At 39.0% G+C, this 19,821-nt stretch overlaps 1 protein-coding gene across 3 annotated transcripts in view; it reads left to right on the top strand.

The window, feature by feature from the left end:
* The window catches only part of SNAP25 (synaptosome associated protein 25), an 80,310-nt gene that overhangs the window by 49,180 nt on the left and 11,309 nt on the right, over positions 1-19,821 (top strand). For 2 of the 3 annotated variants that reach the window (XM_030872573.2, XM_060285564.1), the window contains exons 2-5: positions 1,312-1,447; positions 3,372-3,413; positions 10,992-11,040; positions 18,206-18,323. In XM_030872573.2, the coding sequence (XP_030728433.1) occupies positions 1,376-1,447; positions 3,372-3,413; positions 10,992-11,040; positions 18,206-18,323 (281 nt within the window). In that variant the 5' untranslated portion in view covers positions 1,312-1,375. Of the gene's footprint in view, positions 1-1,311; positions 1,448-3,371; positions 3,414-10,991; positions 11,041-17,921; positions 18,040-18,205; positions 18,324-19,821 lie in introns of all 3 variants that reach the window. The other variant, XM_030872574.2, reaches the window with a different exon arrangement.

The raw sequence follows: 19,821 nt of genomic DNA, 5'->3' as shown, positions 1-19,821 counted from the left end.
CAGAGACAGCGATAAACTTGTCCAGAGTCACCCAGCAACTGAGTGCCAGAACCAGCAGTACAACTACGTCTTTCTGATATCAAAGCTACGACCCACAATCTACTCAGCATTTCTGGTCCACCATTTTATCCTGGAGGGCAGATCCCAGTCACTCAGAGGAATATAGGAATTTTGTTTCTGCTCATCTCAAAGTTTAGGAATGACTTGGTATAAATTTCTTCCAAATTCTGTTTCCTAGATCCCTAATTTCTAAAATGGAGACTTGTGTTTAAGTAAAACGCAAAGCATTTAAAACTCTACATCATATCATGAGTACATATTCTGGTGGCCAGAATGGAGGAGGTGGGTAGGGAAAGAAAGGCTCTGGAGGGAGCCTAGTCTGGTTAACTGTAAGTTGCACTAAACGGGATTTCAAGAGAGCAGCCAGAAAAATGCACAGGTCACGTTTCAGGACCAAGGGCCCATCCTTCTTTAGAAAAATTCCTGTGCACACCCACATAAGCCCTCTTGGCAACCTCTGATAACAACTGAAAGAGATGAAAGATTTTCTGTCTTTTGCTTTTAAATGCCCCTAAATACAATGGAATACTACTCACCAGCAAGAAGGAATGCACTATTAGTACATGCTACAACATGAGTGAATCTCAAAATGATTACGTTAAGTGAAAGAAGCCAGAAAAAAATAATCCATACTGTATCTTTCCATTCATATAAAATTCTAGGAAATGCAAACTAATTTATAGTGACAGAAAGCAGATAAGCAGTTGTCTTGGCACGGGGCTACAGTGAGATGGGATGGGTGGGTGGGTAGGATTATAAAAGGCATGAGGAAACTTCTGGGGGTGATGGATATGTTTATTTTCTTAATTGTGGTCATGGTTTCCTGGGAGGATGCATCTGTCAAAACTTCTCATTGTATACTTCAAAGATATGGGATTTATTGTGTGCCAAATATACCTCAATAAAGCTGTTAAAAAGTAAAATAGAAATAAATAAGTGGGAGGTTAAAGGTATTCTAACACGGAACCACATCCTTCCCTACTGACATTTCAAACTTGAGTGGTGTGTGTCTTAAAAATTATTTCATAGACAGACAGGTATCCATCTCCATTGTAACGTAGGCGAATAGGTATTCATGGTGGCTTTTGGAGAAAGAGCATCATTCTGCGGACTCCTGTCTGGGTACAGCTTACAGCTAAGAAGATGAGTCATGGAGACAGAGTATGGACCGTTGAGACCTTCCCCTAGCTGAGCACACCTGCCTGTACACATATAAGCTCTCACATTTTCAAATCTGCTACTACTTTCCAGGTTCCGTGGCCAAACCCATCACTGACGCCCCAGCCCAGGCACCCCGCCAACCCCCACCCCTACCATGGCTGAAGACGCAGACATGCGCAATGAGCTGGAGGAGATGCAGCGAAGGGCTGACCAGCTGGCTGATGAGGTGAGGGATGGAGACCTGGGAAGGGAGCAAAAGATAGAGAGCTGCGTAGTTTGTCTTATTCAGGTTGAGGTGGGAAAAGGGCTTCTTCTCGTCTCAGAAAAAAAAAAAAACAGGAGGAGTATGACTTTGATTTCCGATGTATCTAAGGGCTCTGCACACAGGAATGGGTTGGTTATAAAACTTGCATGCAGATCAGTGACTGAGCCCAAGCTTCCAATGCCTAGAAATCTAGAGAAGTCAAGATCCTCTAAGAAAAGTACTGTCTTTGGGTGTCTTACAGCCAGCGTTTTGCCAGAGTTGGCTCAATTCTGAGAGCTGGTTGTTACATTGTCCAGAACTTTGCAAGGTGGTATTAAAATTGAATTATATAAACTGACAATTGAATAGATCATATTAAAATCAAAGGTAATAAATACTCAGATCTCGTCACGTCCTAATGATTTTACTACTATCTATGCTTTCAAAGTTCTTGGCATGTGTTGTATCTGTAGTGTGAGGATACCGTCTAGTGGCGTGTTACCGTGAACCTTCCCAAGTTCACCTTCAGTGATACCATGGTGTAGTTAGAAATCAGAGAGGGAAAAAGTATTTACACGACGGAATCTGCAAACACTACAAATCAGGGCTTGACCTATTGTTTTGTTGACCCTCTAGACTTAAGAAAGTGGAAAAGTATTAATAATGCAGATTAAACTTAAAAGTATGAACCTCCGCAGCCATTACACTATAAGCAACACAAAAAAGAATTGAGAAAATCTTCCAGTATTTGAAAACTATGATTCTCTTCAGCAGAGAAGCCACTTGCATCATTGACAAATGAATAAAGTTCCCAAACATGTCTTCATTCTTTCACTTGCCTTTTATTCACTCACGTAAATGAAAATATCAACCAGCGTTCATGCCAGAGCTGCTCTTGTTTTATGCGTGCTTAGCTGTGGACACAAGAGTTCAGCAAAAATCAACAAAAGTTTTCTGTGAAAATCGATTGGCTATACAGAATTTGCAATAAGGTGTTGTGTATTTTATTATTATTTATAAATTTTATGGTAGTCATCCTTTATATCATTAAAATAATACACACACACACACACACACACACACACACACACACACACATCTTTTTTCTGGAGAGCCCATTGTTAACATTACCAGCATACCTCTGCTTACAGCCATTCTATTTCAAAAAGCAGCCTGCTGACAGTACTTCCAGGAAAGTGAACATGCTTCATGTTCCTGCAAACTCTTGTCCAAAATAAGTTTGCCATTGAAAAGCACAGCTTTTGAGAAATCACACTGGTTGCTGGATTCTAGTAATTTAAAAGGAACTTAGAAAAAAGTGACCACACTGTGTCCAAGGGGCCAGTGCTGAATTCATTTTTTCTTATCTAAGGATGAAGATAATTATTATAGCTTTCTCCTATAGACTAGTTGTTTCAAACACGCTTGATTTTTTTTCCACCCTAGGGCAACAACTTAATTTGTACTGATAAGAACTTCCAATTGTGTTTCTAGGAGCTTTATAAGAAAATCGATGTTAGATTCATCTCAATTCATGACAAATGATATTTGCCTTTAAAATTCAATATTCCTGGTCCAGGGAGGCCAAATTAGTCCTCTGAGTATTCGAGATAATTTTTCATGCCTCCTGCACATGCAAAATTACCTTTTCGAACTCACTTTGTCTTTGATATCAAAATCAACTTCGTCTGGTTTTGATTTTATGACAATCAGCTTTAATGTAATTGCTTTAGGGAATCTTATTATGTAGAAAGCCTGATAGGAAAGAGATTGAAATTGTGGTTCAGTTACAAACTTCAAAGAACATGTGATAACAACCCTTTATGTTTCCCAAGTGAAGAAAGTTTTTCTGATATTCCAAGAACTCTGGATCCTGCACTCATAATATTTGTGTTTTTTATCTTAGTCGCTGGAAAGCACCCGTCGTATGCTACAACTGGTTGAAGAGGTAAGCAGTGACTATATTTTAAGATGAACTAATCCCTTTGGCTGACATATCCTTTGCCTAGACCCTTTGCCTTTCCCTAGACCACTGTCCCATTTATTCCAGTGTGAATGTAGCTACCAGAAAGCCATATAATGAGAGAGATGCTATATTTAAGTTGCCAGGTAGCCATCAAAGTATTCACTCTCCCTCCAGCCCAGCCTATCTTCCTAGTCTCGGAAGCAGAAGAGGGTGGTATTTCCAAGTATGTAAATGTTCCCAAGAAATCACAAAAACAAATCAGAACGATTTTTTAATATACGAAAGAATTATCTACATAAAATCCTCATTTGTACTGATTTTGATGCCTCTAAATTACATCTAATCTTGGCCTTCTGTTTTAAATCTAGCTACATATATCACTTTAAAAAATATGTACCCAGAGAGGCATAATTTTCAGAAATTGTTACATTTATAGTCAGGCACTAAAATTCATGAAATAATAGGAAAATCCTTTAATAAAGGGAAATATCAAGTCTAGTCATGTAAATATAGAAGCTCTTTTATATTCCTGACTCTGGATTTAACATCCATTTTCAAGGCATGGTTAATGAATCCGTGACTATTTTTAAATGGGTGAAATAGGGCAGACAGCAATAATGGAATCAAAAGGGCATTTGCAATAAACCTCATTTATTCCAATTTGGGAGAGCGGCAGTCAACCAGGAAGAATAAATGGATTAATTGAACTTGTCCGTTGGGAGAGATGAAGTGGAAAAAGAATGGGATGAGCTATATTTATCTTAACTGAATAAAACAAGTCTAATCATTTTTATTCAGTGAGATGCTGTTTTATCTATGCTTTGAAAATGCTTATCAATGTATAAATTCATGTGTGGTTATCATCTTTAGAGATCTTGGGGGTTTTCTAGCAGAATGATCAAACGAGCCTACTTGCCTCATGCTACTGTAAATTGCTTTTGCAATGACATGAAAGGAGAAAAGTGTCAATTTTATAAGGCTAAAAGGAAGGGCAGCCGCCTCTTACACTATGGAAGCCAACATTTTCCCTTACTTCTGCAGCTTCAGCTTCTCAGCTAAGAATGGTATATAGCTAACTGTGAATTGCCACAGGAGGGGGAGGAGAAGGTGGCAACCAAGAGCTCAGAGGACCCCTGGGAAGGGAAGGGGGTCCACTGAAGGAGATCTATTATCGTGAAAAATGAGAGTTTGAGCCTGCAGCATAGCACAAATTGGCCCCCACAGGAGGTGGGCCAGCAAGGGGCCCTCAGCAGCACAGGAAAGCAACCTTCACTCTCTTAATGAAGAGAAATGCTTTCTTTGTGCTGTCCTGGGACTCACGCAGTACTTGAGGACCAAAAAGGAGGCAGATATTCTAAATCTACTAGTGTCGGTGAGGCTTTCAGAATCCACATGTTGCCCCTCATCTTGTCATGAGAACAAGTAAAAGGAACAGATCTGAGTAACATCCACACATGAGCTCTCACCGTGACAGGAAGGCAGGGAGCCCAGAAGTCAGCTGACATCATTATCTTGATTCGTGTTTATGACCTTCAACCATGGCCTCCAAGCTCATATTTCATTTTCATTTGTGTGTGTGCACATGTGAAGGGAGTTTCTAAACTGCAAAATCTATCACCAGTTTGCCCACCTGTGCAATGTTGAAACTGCCCAGAGCACAGAAAGTGATGGAGGAATGCATCCAACACACTTTTCCCAACTGGCCCCTCCCCCATCAGAGTCTTTGGGCTGCAGAGACTTCTTTTTCTGTGTCTTCTTAAATTGCAGGCAACGTTGGCCAGTCTTGGAAAAGGAGTGTCTGCTCTAATTTATTCTGGAAAAAAAAAATCTCAAAAGCGCTATTAATTGAAGTAGGATTCTCAAATATTACATTTTTGTTTTTCCTAAAGTGTTTCTCGACCAAGCATGAAGTTGCATCTTAGAACAGGGGGTGAAACAGATGGATGCTGTCTCCTACCTCTAACAAATGAGAGGAGGCTATTAGACTTTCCATCCTTAGGAAATTATGAGCAAGGCATTATTAGACTAGATTGATTGCTCTTACATCCTCCTGGGTTATCTTATATTGATGGTCAAACATCCCTTATATCTAGGGCATTGGCCAGTCAGATGTTATTCTGCTTTCAATCAGGAAGGAAATTCTCTTTAAAGAGAATCAGCATTAAATATTCATCAAGGGCAGAAATCATTTGGAAAATCTGAGCATTGAAATACTAGGATCTTGCCCATGATCCCAAAGTCTATCAGTGCCATATAATTTGAATTGAGCTGAATGCTTATTGAAATTCAGTCTCAAAGACAGGAAAGGTTACTCAACTTGTGAAGTTTCCCTGAGGCAAACAATCCCACTTTCAGTGGAATGTATAGGACTTTGTGCCATCCCTCATGGACTTTACGGTGTAACAGAGTGGAAGGCATGGAAGCTTGGTTTTCAATAGAAGCCATCATCAGTGTATCAAGGACAATGTAAAGTTACACAGAGATCAGTAGAGAAAGTTCAGAAAAGCTGAATACCATACACACATAAAAAGATTAGAAATCACATAGCACTTGGTTCCCAGCCTGGGGCTGGGAACTGGCTCTTTTGATGGATGCATTTCAGCAAATATTTATGGAATGCCTGATGCTGGAGGTGGAAGATCAAAATTGATATCATGTAGAAAAACAGATATGAAAATAGCTCTCCAAATTCAAGGCCACACCTGCCTCAGGAGCACAGAGGAGGGGACAATGAATTCTAGAGGGAGAGTCATGAATACTATTTGATTCCAGACAAAAAAGTTAACTCTGCTAATACTAACTGCAGGAAATGAGCTCTACATGTTAATGCCTTGGGCTATAGAACAAAGCCCGGAAAAGCCACACTGCCCTAGGGCAGGCTGATCCAAAGCCCCACACAGAGCTTTCACGCAGTGGTGGTTACTGAGGGCTCCCCAACATTTATGGGTGTTTCAGCATCTTTTCTTTTCATTCCAACTTATCTTTTGAAACACGTTGGCCACAAGAAGAAAATAAGCATTCTAAAGCTATGTCTTTGTTATGCCAGACTTTGTACTAAAGGTGGAAAATTCAGGCTGAGCAGTTGTTTTCAGGTAGGCAGTTGTAGGGATCTTTTGGAACTCTCGCGGTTAAGAGAGTGTCTGGACTGGCCTAGTTTTAGCTCAGGTGTATTGGACTTTGGGAAAAGCATTGCAGGATGACAAAGGACTTTAAAATGTTCTATAAACATGGTCTTAGATCATCAGCAAGAAAAAAATAAGAATAGAGAAATAAAAAGTAAAATGAAAGAAATGAAAAAAAAAAAATCGGGGACTTCCCTGGTGGTCCAGTGGTTAAGAATCTGCCTTCCAATGAAGGGGATGTGGGTTCAGTCGCTGGTTGGGGAACTAAGATGCCTCATGCCATGGGGCAACTAAGCCCACGTGCCGAAGCTACCGTGCCTACGCACTCTGGAGCCCACACACCACAACTAGAGAGCCTGAGTGCTGCAACTAGAGAGAAGCCCATGTGCCACAACGAAGAGCCCAAGCCCGCGTGCTGCGACGCAGATCCCATGCACCGCAACTAAGACCCAGTGCAGCAAAATAAGTAAATAAATAAATATATTTTTAAAAATCACTGGCATCTCCAACTCCCCCTGTTCACAGTTAGACAAGTTTCCCAGGGATCTTGAACAGGAACCAGGAATTGAGCTAAGACAAAAATAGAACAACCTCCTCTCCCTCCTAGCTATTAAAACATAATACTCATTAAGGAACCAGAGAAAGTAATATTCTGCCTCCCCCAAGATATCGTCCCATCCCTGTCCTTCTCTCTTGCCCTCCTAGTTCCTCCAAAGGACCACCCAGTTGTTTTGATAAAAGTTGTCAGCAAAAAGTGGAGCCAAATATAAGTTCTACGATTTATTGAGAACCTACTATATGCCAGCGACTGTGCTCAGAGTTTATTATCTAATTTAATCCCTGCAGTCACTTTTTCTACTGCTTTGCTCTCCATTTTACCAAGGAGGAAATTGAAGTCCACAGTGGTTAAGAAACTTGCTTGAGACACACAGCCACAAAAGACAGAGATGAAATTCAAACTCAGATCTACCTGATTCCAGAGTGTGAATTCTTACAACATTTCCCTTACACCAGCAATTCCCACAATATTTAAAAATTTTTTGAGAATTCCACAAAAAGCAAAAGGATCTAAGAAAACAAACATAGCAGCTCATCCTAAACTGACAGATTCCACACAAATGAAATCCTTTATCTCAGTTTTTGAATCATGGCCTCCAGTGGAGTTGAACCTGTAGAAGCTTTTAGGTTCTGTAGCTTATTTTGTCTTTATAAATCTTGGGAAGTGAGGGAGCTGTTTCTGTCCCCATCTGACAGCTGGAAAAGCTGAGACACAGAACAGATGACTCTAGAGCAATAGAACTGTAAAGATAAGTGTAGAATTCAGAATTACTGACTCCCAGATGCCAGCTCTGTTCGCTTGACCAAACTGTTTATCATTCTGTGAAGCACAGTTTAGAAGCCAGGCATTTGCCTGGCCCTTACCTTAGTGCCTGGGGCAGAGTGGAAGCACAATAACCATTTAGTGAATGAATGAATGAATGAACAAACTAATGAACGAGTGAGTGAATGAACCAACCTAGCAACTACCCAATCTTATTTAGCATCTCTATCCTTATCTTAAATATGGGAAAGCATCCTGAAAGGTCAAGTGACTCTTCCCCAATCTCAAGACTATTAACTGGCTGAGCTAAGAACATAATCCAGCATTCCTGACTCTCTGACCTGTGCTCACTGCTTCTGTTCTCTCAAATTGGGGCAAACTCTTGGTGGTTCTGTGAATCATTCCAGCACTGAAACATTTGGCACCAAATTGAACAAAGAGGAAATTATACTTGCAGAGGAAATTATACTTTATTTTATTTATTATATAACATAAATGGGTAGAGCAGAAAGGGTCAACAGATGAGAGCTGAACTGACCAAACTGAAGTCACTCACCTGTTTCTCACCCTCCATCCCAAATAGAACAGAACAGAAATCTCGTGCATAGCCTTGAGTTGGGTCCTTAGAGAAGAAGATGCTCTCTGAGATGACTCCATCCTCACTGGAACTTGCATTGTCACATCCATATGCCTGAATGAGCCATCTGCATTTTACAATTTCCTCTCATAAACAATGGCTAAAATTTGCATAAAAGGGGCATAGAAATTGTTAAAATACAGTCTAGTGTAGACAAATGTCCATTTATAACACACTGAAGAACAAGATTTTGAAATGTCTTGTGGGGTCTAGAATCTTGCTGCTCCATGTATGACCCTGCACCAGCCAGCATCGCCGATCTTGTTCAAAATGAAAAATCTCAGTCTCTACCCCAGTCCTACTGAATCAGGATCTATATTTTAACAAGATGTTTTCTATGCAGGGAATTCATATACACATTAAAGTTTGAGCAGTAGTCTAGAAACTTCTGGTGGTAGTCTGTAATGATGATATTTTTAGTTTGCCCAGATATCCTGCGCTAGATGCATTTTGTGAAGGTATTTATTTTATTAACCCTGGTGTAAGGCTAACTATAGGCCAGGCACCGTTCTAACACGTGCCGCCTATTAATTTACTGAATTCGCGTAAGAACTCAATGAAGTATGAACTATTATGATTGCTGTATTACAAATGAGAGAACTGAGGCACAGAGCAATTAAGACATTTGCCTGAGGTCCTGCAGCCAGAAAAGAAAATCACCAGGATTCCAAGGCAGAGTCTAGCTCCAGAATCTGTGCTGTCAATGACTCCTGAAGTCATCCTGAGCCATCACTCTCCAAACTACATCCTGACTTTGCAACTAAAACTTATCAAAATGTGTTCAACCACTAATTTGAAAAGATACATGCACCCCAGTGTTCATAGCAGCATTATTTACAATTGCCAAGGTATGTAAATGACCTAAGTGTCCATCAAGAGATGAATGGATAAAGAAGCTGTGGTATATATATACAATGGAATACTATTCAGCCCATAAAAAAGAATGAAATTTCGCCATTTGCAGCAACATGGATGGACTTGGAGGGTATTATGTCAAATGAAATAAGTCAGACAGACAAAGACAAATACTGTATGATATCTTATCTGTGGAATCTAAAAAACACAACAAACTAGTGACTAAAACAGAAAAGAAGCAGACTTACAGATATAGAGACAAACTAGTTGTTACCAGTGGGGAGAGGGAAGGGGGAAGGGGCCATAGAGGTGTAGGGGTAAAAAAGGGGTTCTTATATGATTACATGAAATCATGTATGTGAAAGTTTTGAAAATTATAAAGCACTATACAACTTAAAGAATCTTTCATTCAATTTTTTTAAAACAAGCAAAATAGGCTTTTCTGTCCGGGAGAGTTAACTGCACATGTTCTCTGAAATGGTGAGCTTATAAAAGCTCACAGAAATAATTTTCAGTGTTTTATTTTATTTTTTGAAAGCACTATTGGAATTAAATTGTTGAAATACTGTTAAAAAAACAAAACAAAACACTTTTGTTGACCTCCACTAACATCTCTCTCTTAGGTTAATGTAAGTCAGTCGAAAATAAATGGGGCCATGAGAGACATATTTTAGAATTTATTCTAGGTACCACCATGAGCTTTTCTTGAAAAAACAATTAATCCAAACTGTAAGCACTGCCATTTAATATCTATTAATAAAACGGAAGGTCTTTACATAACTAGTTCCTGGAAATGATGATTATGAACAATGCAAATATCTCTGCTCCTTTTTTCCCACCCACCAACTCCCACTCCCCTCCACTAAATAGTTCAGGGCTGTTTGGTTTATTTAGAGCATAAGGGGTGAACAAAAAAACTGTAGTAAAACTTGTGGATGAATTATTTTCTCACACCATATTATTGTGCAGAATTTCAGATTTCATTAGAAAAAGCCCTTATTTCTCATCTGTCATTCCCTTTTCTAAATCTTGCAGAACTTCTCTCCATAGAGAAAGAAATGGAAGATTGAATTTCCTTTTGAGCTATGTTTCTCAACCTTTGTGAAGCTGTCACCTTTTTTGATAAACTTAAAAATCTCACCACCACTCCCAAGATTCTTACACATCTTTTCAGTAGAGCACCCCTCCCCAGTTCACCTAGGGAAACTTTCTGATCTATCGTGCCAGAGAAGATTTAGTCCTGAAGATTTTGAAAGATTTGCTTTCTGTGGTTGGTGTTACAAAAACTATAGGCATTTTTATTTTCCAGATATAAAATCACACTATAATATTAAGTATGTGTATTTCAAGTCCATGCCAAGCCCCATCCCGAGCCCCACCCCGTGGAGACTGAGCTACATCCCCCTCTTCTATCTGAGAATCACTGATGAAGCAAGTCCACAGGTGACCCACCTCTCTGAGTTCCTCCCCAGCCCCTAATACTCTCTGCCATATTTCCTCCCTCTTTTTCCTTTGGTCCTTCTTCATTTTCCATATCTAGGGCTAATTGTCCCCTTACTGATTTCTCTTTCTCTCTTTTCTCTCTCTAACTCTTTTTCCACTTTGCTACCATTATTGGAATGTAGAGTAAAGATGCTGGTATCAGGACTTTGGTTATGTTGGATGAACAAGGAGGTAAGTTCAGATTTCTTCAGTAAGAACAATTCCTCATCTGAATAAAGTCCATTAAAAAATGATTTGTGCATCTACAGGTGGTCATTGATGTGTGTTATGCACATATATGTGTGTAAGAGTTCTACAGTTTTTATCTTGCTTTTTTTCTCCTTTTTCTGTTGAAAAGGTTGGTAAATGTATGGAAATGTTGAGATCTTCATGGTTGAATAAATGGTACTACATGCCCTGTTATATGTGTTGGGGTAATACAATTTTGAAGGCAGAAGTCATTTGTTTGAATTTTTAATGATAGGATTTTGGAGAGTTTGAGAATTCTCCTCCTCATCCCCAATCTTTCCCATAAATTTGATGTGATAATTCCTAAATAGAATGAGAGTATAGTATACCATATTGTCCATTTCTTTTGACCATCCTAATTCAGCATCTGGCAATATTGATTTCCAAGTCATTATGAGAATTCCTTGAATAACTGGAAGCTGTTTTTAACAGGACATAAACTGAGGGAAATCATTGTAAAGTGGAAAATTGAACCACTTAAAATATTTGAACTTTTTCTTTTAATTATTACGGAAATACTAGAAGCAGTGAACATCAGAGTGCCAACATTTTAGTATAGCATATTTAGTCTACAGTGGAACCTAGAAGGGTAATACCAAACTTTTTTTCTTTGATTTACACATAGAATCATACAGCAATGATTTATTTAATTCTAGCCACAAGTTAGTTACCTGATTCCATTCTGAATTCTTATCATAATAATCAGATTTAGCAGAATTTTTTCTCTTTATGTATATTTTACAAAGACATTAGAAAACTCTTAGCAATCACGAGAAATTTTTTGTCAAAGATAAAAATATAAAATTTTTACAACATGGAACACAATAAACAAACTCCAAGAATAAACCTCAAACTGGGGAGGGGGGAGGGGGCGGGAAACTGCCTTATGGATAACAGACATAAGGCATTTCCCTAAAATACAGAGAGACCTTGCATTTTATCAAAGAAAAAGACAACAACGTACAAGAAACAATGGATGTAATACGTAAATCATCAGTTTCCAAGTAGACAAATGAAACCATGCTTCACCCAACAACACTAATGAGATGCCACTCTTTAGCAGATTGGCACAACTTCTTTTAATTGATAACAATCAATGCTGTGAATATGTTGGGAAAACAGAAACTCTCAGTCTACAGATGGGCACTGTTGATCGGTACAAAGTTTAAGAGTAATTTGATAATATCTCCAAATTTTGATGTTCACCCATCTTTGACCAAGATATTCCACTCATAGAATTATATGCTGCAGATATTCACTGACAACTCCATGAAGAAAAATATACACGCCTTACCTGTAATGGTGTAAAACTGGAAACTAAATGTCTGTCAGTGGGGAGACTGACCAAATCAATTATGATATGGCCAGGAAAGAAATTCTGCATAAAATGTTCTGCAACCTTTACAATATATGAGATCAATTTTTACTGACTTCTGAAGAGTTACAGCAGGGGCAGGGAGGGACTGAAGGAAGGTGTATTATTTGGGGTCCTCTGGGAAGCAACTGCTAAGAATCAATTAGAAGTGTGTGAGACTTCTTAAGGAAATGTCTGTGATGGGTGAAGGGGAGAGGAAGCAGGAGTAGGCAGGGAGAGCCTTTGGACTGTGATGCGGGCTTGACACTTGTGAGAGGAGAGGGGGCAGAAGGAGGATTGGGTAGGAAGAGTCTCATTCTGTAGTGCTGCTCTGAGAAAGTCTCAGCCAGACTGATAGGCAGCCCAGGAGCAAAGACAACCCAATGGAGCAGCCGTGTGACGGGCAGGGATGCATCCGCTCTAGTAAATTGTGCTCAGCTGTTGGCTAGAAGCATCCCAGGGAGGGCATGGCTTCCATGTAAATGTGGTAGATCCCATAGGTGCAACAGCTGGAGGTGTCAGCTAACTACAGGGTCCCTCTTGAAGGGAGATCTGAGGGGTACACCCTCATGGCTGCTATATAAAGACTTTTGTTTCTATATTATTCATTTGTATTGAACTTTTCCAATAAATATACACCAACTAATTTTTTTAAATCGGAAGAAAATTTTTTTAAAAAACAATTGAACATCAATCCCAACACTTCTCCCCCCATTTTTAAAATATAAATTGTCAAAATTAATACAAAAATAATGGAGCCTAGTGGAGTTGTATTTTGAAGGAATTACAATAGCTGTGACAGTCTTCAGAACTCTCCAGATGAATTTGCTATAAATCATAAGACTTGCTGGCTTGATGTGTACAACAATGTCCCAGACTTTGAAACTCAGGACACAGCAAATCATTGCTTTTTAAAAAAATTTATTTAATTAGGCAGCAGGTGCCCATACAGAAGAGTGGTACCACATTTCCAGAGCTAAATTGATACATATATACTCAGGTAATAAGGAGTTCTATCTTATTAACTCTTTTAGTTAATAATTTGCGTGTGAAGGGAGTAGAAAAGGAGCATTGCAGTAAGAAAAAGTTTGAGAAAGGTTCAGGATAATACCATTTTCTCCCCTAATTATAAAGCATTGACATGAAAAAATAATATATACAAATCTGAAGTCAAAAAGAAAGTGAATAAGATATTGAGTTCAAATTTCATTGTACTTTGATGAAGAAAATCTACAGGCAAAATTTGCCAAAATCTCCAATATAATACAAAAATATATTATTCTTAAACACAAATGATTCTCAGGAACATCTTTACATTATTCTCTGAGAAACGAAGTAAAATTGCAGATTGCCCCCACAAGATAGTTAATGTTCTCAGCTAAGACATTTCAATTGTGGCCACATAGCAATAAATGCTAACTTCTTGGTTGAACATATTTCCTAGGATAACCTGGGTTTTACCAGATGCGTGGTGAATAATTGATACTGATGAGAAGCATGCAACTGTAAACCCTCAAAAGTGGGTAGCTTCTGCCTGGTCTTAAATGCTACATGTTCCATTTATACTGTAAGAAGAGATTAGAACTTTTGAAATGACTGATGAGTCAACAACTATCTTTACTGCCATTGTAAATGCATTTTGACACTGCATATGCTGTGTTTAGTTGTTTAGATCAGTAACTGCTTTAAAATTTCTCTCCAGTTATGCTCTACTAATTTTGTCTTTGCCTGAACACCAAAAGTGTTGACTGCAACTGCACAGAAGTCTCAAGAAACAGCCATCCGCCTAAAGAGCCAATCCAGGTTGTCCTGCTAAATGGTTGTGCTAGGAAATTCCTTATGGGATTCTTGTTTTACACCCAGGTGTCAGGAGACACCAAGGAGCACTGAGCATGACAGATGGCCCTGAAATGTCCTACGTCCTTGGACTTTTCTTGTCTCCAAGAGAAATCCCCATGAAAAACCCCTAGCCCTAATGTGGGATGATTTAACCTTTCACTTCCATATCTCTTGTTCCCTTTGTTGGTCTTTGCTGGGTTATATGTTTGTTTTGATGCTGAAAATGCTGCTCTTGGGACAATCCCATGGGAACGGCTACAAACTAAACAGTGAAATCTTTGACCACTGCCTGGCAGAGTAAAGGAAAAGTAAACCCTCATCCACAGAGCCTGCCAACTTTCTTAAAGGGTTCATGGCACTACAGGGTAAAATTTGTGAAAACATCCTTCTTGCTAAAGTCCACTCACCAATATCTCTTATGAATGACTAAAGCTGCATTGCCCAATATGGTAGCCCCTAGTCACGTGGCTATTTAAATTTATTTAAATGAATTTCCATATGGTCATCAATTCTAAGGAAAATGAAAATCATGTAGGCAGCATCTTGTAATTGGTTACACTCATGAAGGCTTACCCATTGGATCAATCAATAGCATTGACCTCTTGCTATTCTTCTACTGTTTCTTTTTTTACTAGATGGAGGATTCTAATGGTCCCATGCTGCTTTACTTACATAATATTAATAGAAAAGATGTCTAAACTTAGATCCCTGAGCATCCTGCCATTGGTGGATCCATTGCAAATAACCAGTCATCCAAATATCATAGCAAAAGAAAGAACAATCTCTTGCCCCAACATATAGTGTGATGTACTGGAATACCTCCCCAATCCCAAATCTTATTCCCCTCCCAGTCTCCAAGAGTAAACAGAAAACAGCCAGAAAGTAAGTTTAGGGAGGAAAGGAGCAGTCAACCCTAGACACTGCATTGCATCAGCCTCTCAGATGCTGCTGTCTACGCCAGAATGGAATGAGGATATTGATTGCTTTCAAGCATTTCCTGAGGAAAATCTTCACAGAAATCATTTAAGTGCTGTGAAGTCCCAATACACCAAACATATCCACAAACGTAACTCAGTAACACTCTTAAAATTGCCATTATTGTGAGCTCCTGCTATATGCCATAGCACTGAACAAAACAGGCAAAAATCCCTGCCTTTATAGCATTCACATTCAAAGAGGGAACCAAAAAAAAGAAATATTATTGTCAGAATATCTGTGACAAAATGGTTCCACAATATTTTTAAATTTCTTTTTAAATATTTTTATTTTTTAAATTTTTGTTTATTTTTTTATTTATGGCCATGCCATGAGGCATGCTGGATCTTAGTTCCCTGACCAGGGATCGAACCTGTGTCCCCTGCAGTGGAAGCGGTGGAGTCTTAACCACTGGAACCCCAGGGAAGTCCCACAATATTTTTTTAATTAAGGATTTGACTGATAATTGTGTATAACGAAACATTCAACCAATATTGGAGCAATAAAATAGTTTTCTGAATCAACTTTTCTGAAAGAACTCCAGAATTCCTATTTGCTATGATCTTTGCTGAACAAACTGGCAAAACATGGCCGAACCCCGCTCTCAGAAATAGGGATTTGGACCTGCCTGTTTGTTTTTATCTTTTAATTTGAATTCTCTGGTTCAGAAATTCAACACTTGTGGGCCAGTTCACTTTTATTTATGTTATTTTCTAATCCCTGGAGACACAGTGGGTGGGGATCTTGAAATGTCAGAAAGTTATCTTAGCTGAAAATATTAACTCAAGAGAAATTCCTTAGGAAAGGCAAACACCTGAATGTGTGTCCCCATGCCATAACCTGTGCATATGTCAGCTGTCATTAGTTGAGTCCAGCAAGTTTTCCCTCTGAACCCAGATGCTTCAATCTCATCTCAACCCAGCTCTCCAGGAAGCCATTAGCAATTCCTCGATTGGAATTTGGCGTCCCTATTCTGTCTGTACTTAACATAGTTCTTGTTTTGAGGATATTGGGCTCCTTTCCCCCCAACCAATCCCCTCATTTGATAGTTAATTTGATCTACAGACTAATTTATTGCATTCCTTAAAGGAAACTGGAATGAAGTCTTCAGAAAAGTACAGAATTCTCTGGATTGTAAAGAATTGTCATCCATTTGTTTTTTAGCCCCTTCAGAGATTTTTCTTAAGCTATTACCGTACCTATATTTATTCAGCAAAAGTTTGCCAGCACTGCACCCTTATTTCCTCCGGCTAGCCTATGCTGGATAAACATTTTGTTTTCCCTTGTCATTTGAAAAGCAGAGCAGAGATAGCAGATTCTTAATAAGTTGAATTCTATTCCTCAGCCCCACAAAAGAGAACATAATAGGCTCTTATTTTCCAAATGGATAGTCTCTCCAGTTTGGGCCACTAGTGAACCTAGCTTAGTTTTCTGGAATGACAATTTCGACTGGAATGACAATTTAATGTGAAATTGTTTTTAAGTGATTGTGTATGCCCTTAGACTGGAAATGTATTTACCAGTTTTATTATAATCATGCCTTCCTTCCCAGAGGCGTAGGCATGCATGCATGAAAATATAGATGAATAGAAATGTAATTAGGTTTTGTAAATAGACAGCCAAGACATCCCATTGCTGTCTTAATGGTCTTAAAAGCTGTTTTAAAAATCCCTTCATGGAACTTATAGTTTACTCAATTTGATGACACAACTTTTGAAAAATTAATCAAGTTGGTGTATGTTACCCTGGTGACCTATAAGTATGATTCATTTTTATGGGTATTGATCTATGTCTTAGGTATACTAAGGTCAGCTTTCCTGGCAGTGATGACTTGGTACTGTTTTATGTTCCAATCCATCACCTTCCTCCAGAGACCCAGGCATTCATTTTTCCCATGCTCTGCCTGGGGTTGGGGTCTAGCATTTCCCATTGTGGAGAATGGGAAATCAGGGGCAGAGAAGTGAAATGCCTTCCAAAGCTTTCATTACAAGGAAGTCATAGGATAAAAGGAATTTAAATGTTCCACTACCTATAACATTGCTGTGCTGATGTTGCTTTTCTTAGAACTTGTGTTAATTGAGTATTCAAAACCAAGAGCTGTCCATGGCCTGCCTTTGACTAGAGAAACACTGCTAGGGGGAAAAACTGTATGGTATCCAGTGATAGTTATCACTGTAGTTGTTATTTTTCCCAAAGAAGAAGGTGGATTATTTTCTACCCTTAGCTGGTTGAGGATGCTTAAAAACCAGAAGACTGAGACCTGTTAAAGTTGAAGCAGACACTTTCTCTAGTAGCATTACATCTGAATGCCTAAAACATAAACTAACATGCTGTTTTCTTTCTCTTGGGTTTCACTGGTGTCTGAGTAAGTGAATATGCTGTGTTGTTTTCCTGGATCCTCAGAATCTAACAGGCCTACCTACCCCATCCCATCGTATCTGCACTATAAACTATTTGAGCATCATTTTTGTTCATTTCCTTCCACCCCTGGCTGCATAGGGGAGCAACAGCCGACTCCAGCAATGCATCCTCTCGGACAATGCATTGTAATAGCTCTCCTTCTTTTTCAAATTCCGTTTCACATAGACATTTCTCATGTTCTGTTGGAAACCCCCCAAAAATTCATTCCACACTGTCATCCCTTTGTCCTAACCAGAACAACTCGATCGTGTCGAAGAAGGCATGAACCATATCAACCAAGACATGAAGGAGGCTGAGAAAAATTTAAAAGATTTAGGGAAATGCTGTGGCCTTTTCATATGTCCTTGTAACAAGTAGGTACTGGGTACCAGCTCTAATCTGTGGCGTCCAGTTTTCTTTCTTTTTTTTTTTTTTTTTCTTTTTTAATGTCAAAGTGAATGTCTGAAGTTTTGTCTTTTTTTTCTTTGTCCTTTTTCATCTGCTTCATTCTGTGGGGATAAAATACTTGTGTTTAATCAGAACAACTGGAACGCATTGAGGAAGGGATGGACCAAATCAATAAGGACATGAAAGAAGCAGAAAAGAATTTGACGGATCTAGGAAAATTCTGCGGGCTTTGTGTGTGTCCCTGTAACAAGTAGGTGCTGCCTGCCTGCCTGAAGCTTTGGTTTCCCAAGGCCCATCTCCAAGCCTTGACAAGCTCATTCCTGCTGGGTGCAAAGGCAGGATGAGTATGTGGCATGCAGAACAGATCAATACCGTCTCCAATGCATTCATCTCATAGCATAGATGATATTAGTGGGAGTTACTGTTGATGCATTAAAAATCAGGCATACTACAGTGAAAGCTTCACTGTCAGCAACTTTTATTGATGAACGTTTCAACATTTTCCAGAACGTGTACCTCGAGACAGAGACTAATCTCAAGAAAGAGGTGCTTTAGAGAACATAAAATCCCATAAAAGAGGGATTTTATGTTCTCTAAATCCCAAAAGCCAAAATTGCAGATTTAGAAAAGACTGTGGGTAAGTTGGGAAGATGAGAAACACGTATCAAGGTCTGATTTTTCAGAAGCAAAAATAAGAGTTAATTTGGCCCAAACAAGCATTTCATAAGTTAGAGAGTATGACAGCAACTCACCCTTTCAACTGCCCACCAGTTGCCAAATCGTGTCAGTGGTTAACCCGTAGATGCCACAGCTGCACCCAACTCAGAGGCAATGAGTCCTTCAACAAGAAGTGCTCAAGCCTTAGCCAAATTGGACCCATCCCTCTCCAATTCCTCCTCTTGGAAGACCTCCCTGTACACTGGCCGAAATGTTGAAATGTGTAGATTTTGCATGCACAACATCACAAAACATTCAACTATTAAGGTTCTGCAATGCTTTTTTGGAATGTAGCAGAAATGTGACATGTGGTTATAAAGGTTTGCAACAGAAGGAACCTGAAAATAAGGGTTCTGGAAGGTAGTCTCCTTTGACTAGCAGTGAAAAAAAAATGCATGAGCGGATTGTCCAACATGCATTTGGAAAATTAAACCCGTTACCCGATCCCCTTCACCCCTCCCACTTCCCTTTGAACAGAACCTTTTTCCTAAAAGCTCTCCTGATCCTAGCTTTTAGAATAGAAATTGATGTCATTTCTAGCTGATTATATGACCATTCACATCCTTTAAACTTTGAGGCTGATTTAAAATATCCCACTTCCTGTTTAGGAGGGGGAGGGGCTCAATTTACAAATAAATTTAAACTTTTATTTTTTCTTTTTTTAAAGAATGATCTACAGTAAAGTCTGATTAACTGGAATCTAGCTAACTGGAACCCTTGAGTATATTTATACTTTTGCTCCTTTCCACTTTTAACAAAAAGACAAATGAACAAGGAGAGAACAAATCCCATCAAGGATTTTAAAGTGTTTCTCTTTAAGGTCAGTCTAGGCAGTTGGCATTCTTTCACTCAGTCTCCATTCTATATAACTTCTACATCCAATAGGACCAAACAGTAAGAGCTGAGCTGCAGAGGAAAGGTCATCAGACACATCAAGAGAAACCATAACCAAGGAATGATTTGATCATGCTCACTGCCCTAAGACTCTGAGGCAGGAAAGTAGCTCAAGAATCTAACAGATATTCAGCCAT

The sequence above is a fragment of the Globicephala melas genome, chromosome 15 (assembly GCF_963455315.2).
Source record: "Globicephala melas chromosome 15, mGloMel1.2, whole genome shotgun sequence".
NCBI classification, from domain to species: domain Eukaryota; kingdom Metazoa; phylum Chordata; class Mammalia; order Artiodactyla; family Delphinidae; genus Globicephala; species Globicephala melas.
The sequence above is the reverse complement of the archived record's forward strand: the minus strand, read 5'-3'. Positions and strand labels throughout refer to the sequence as shown.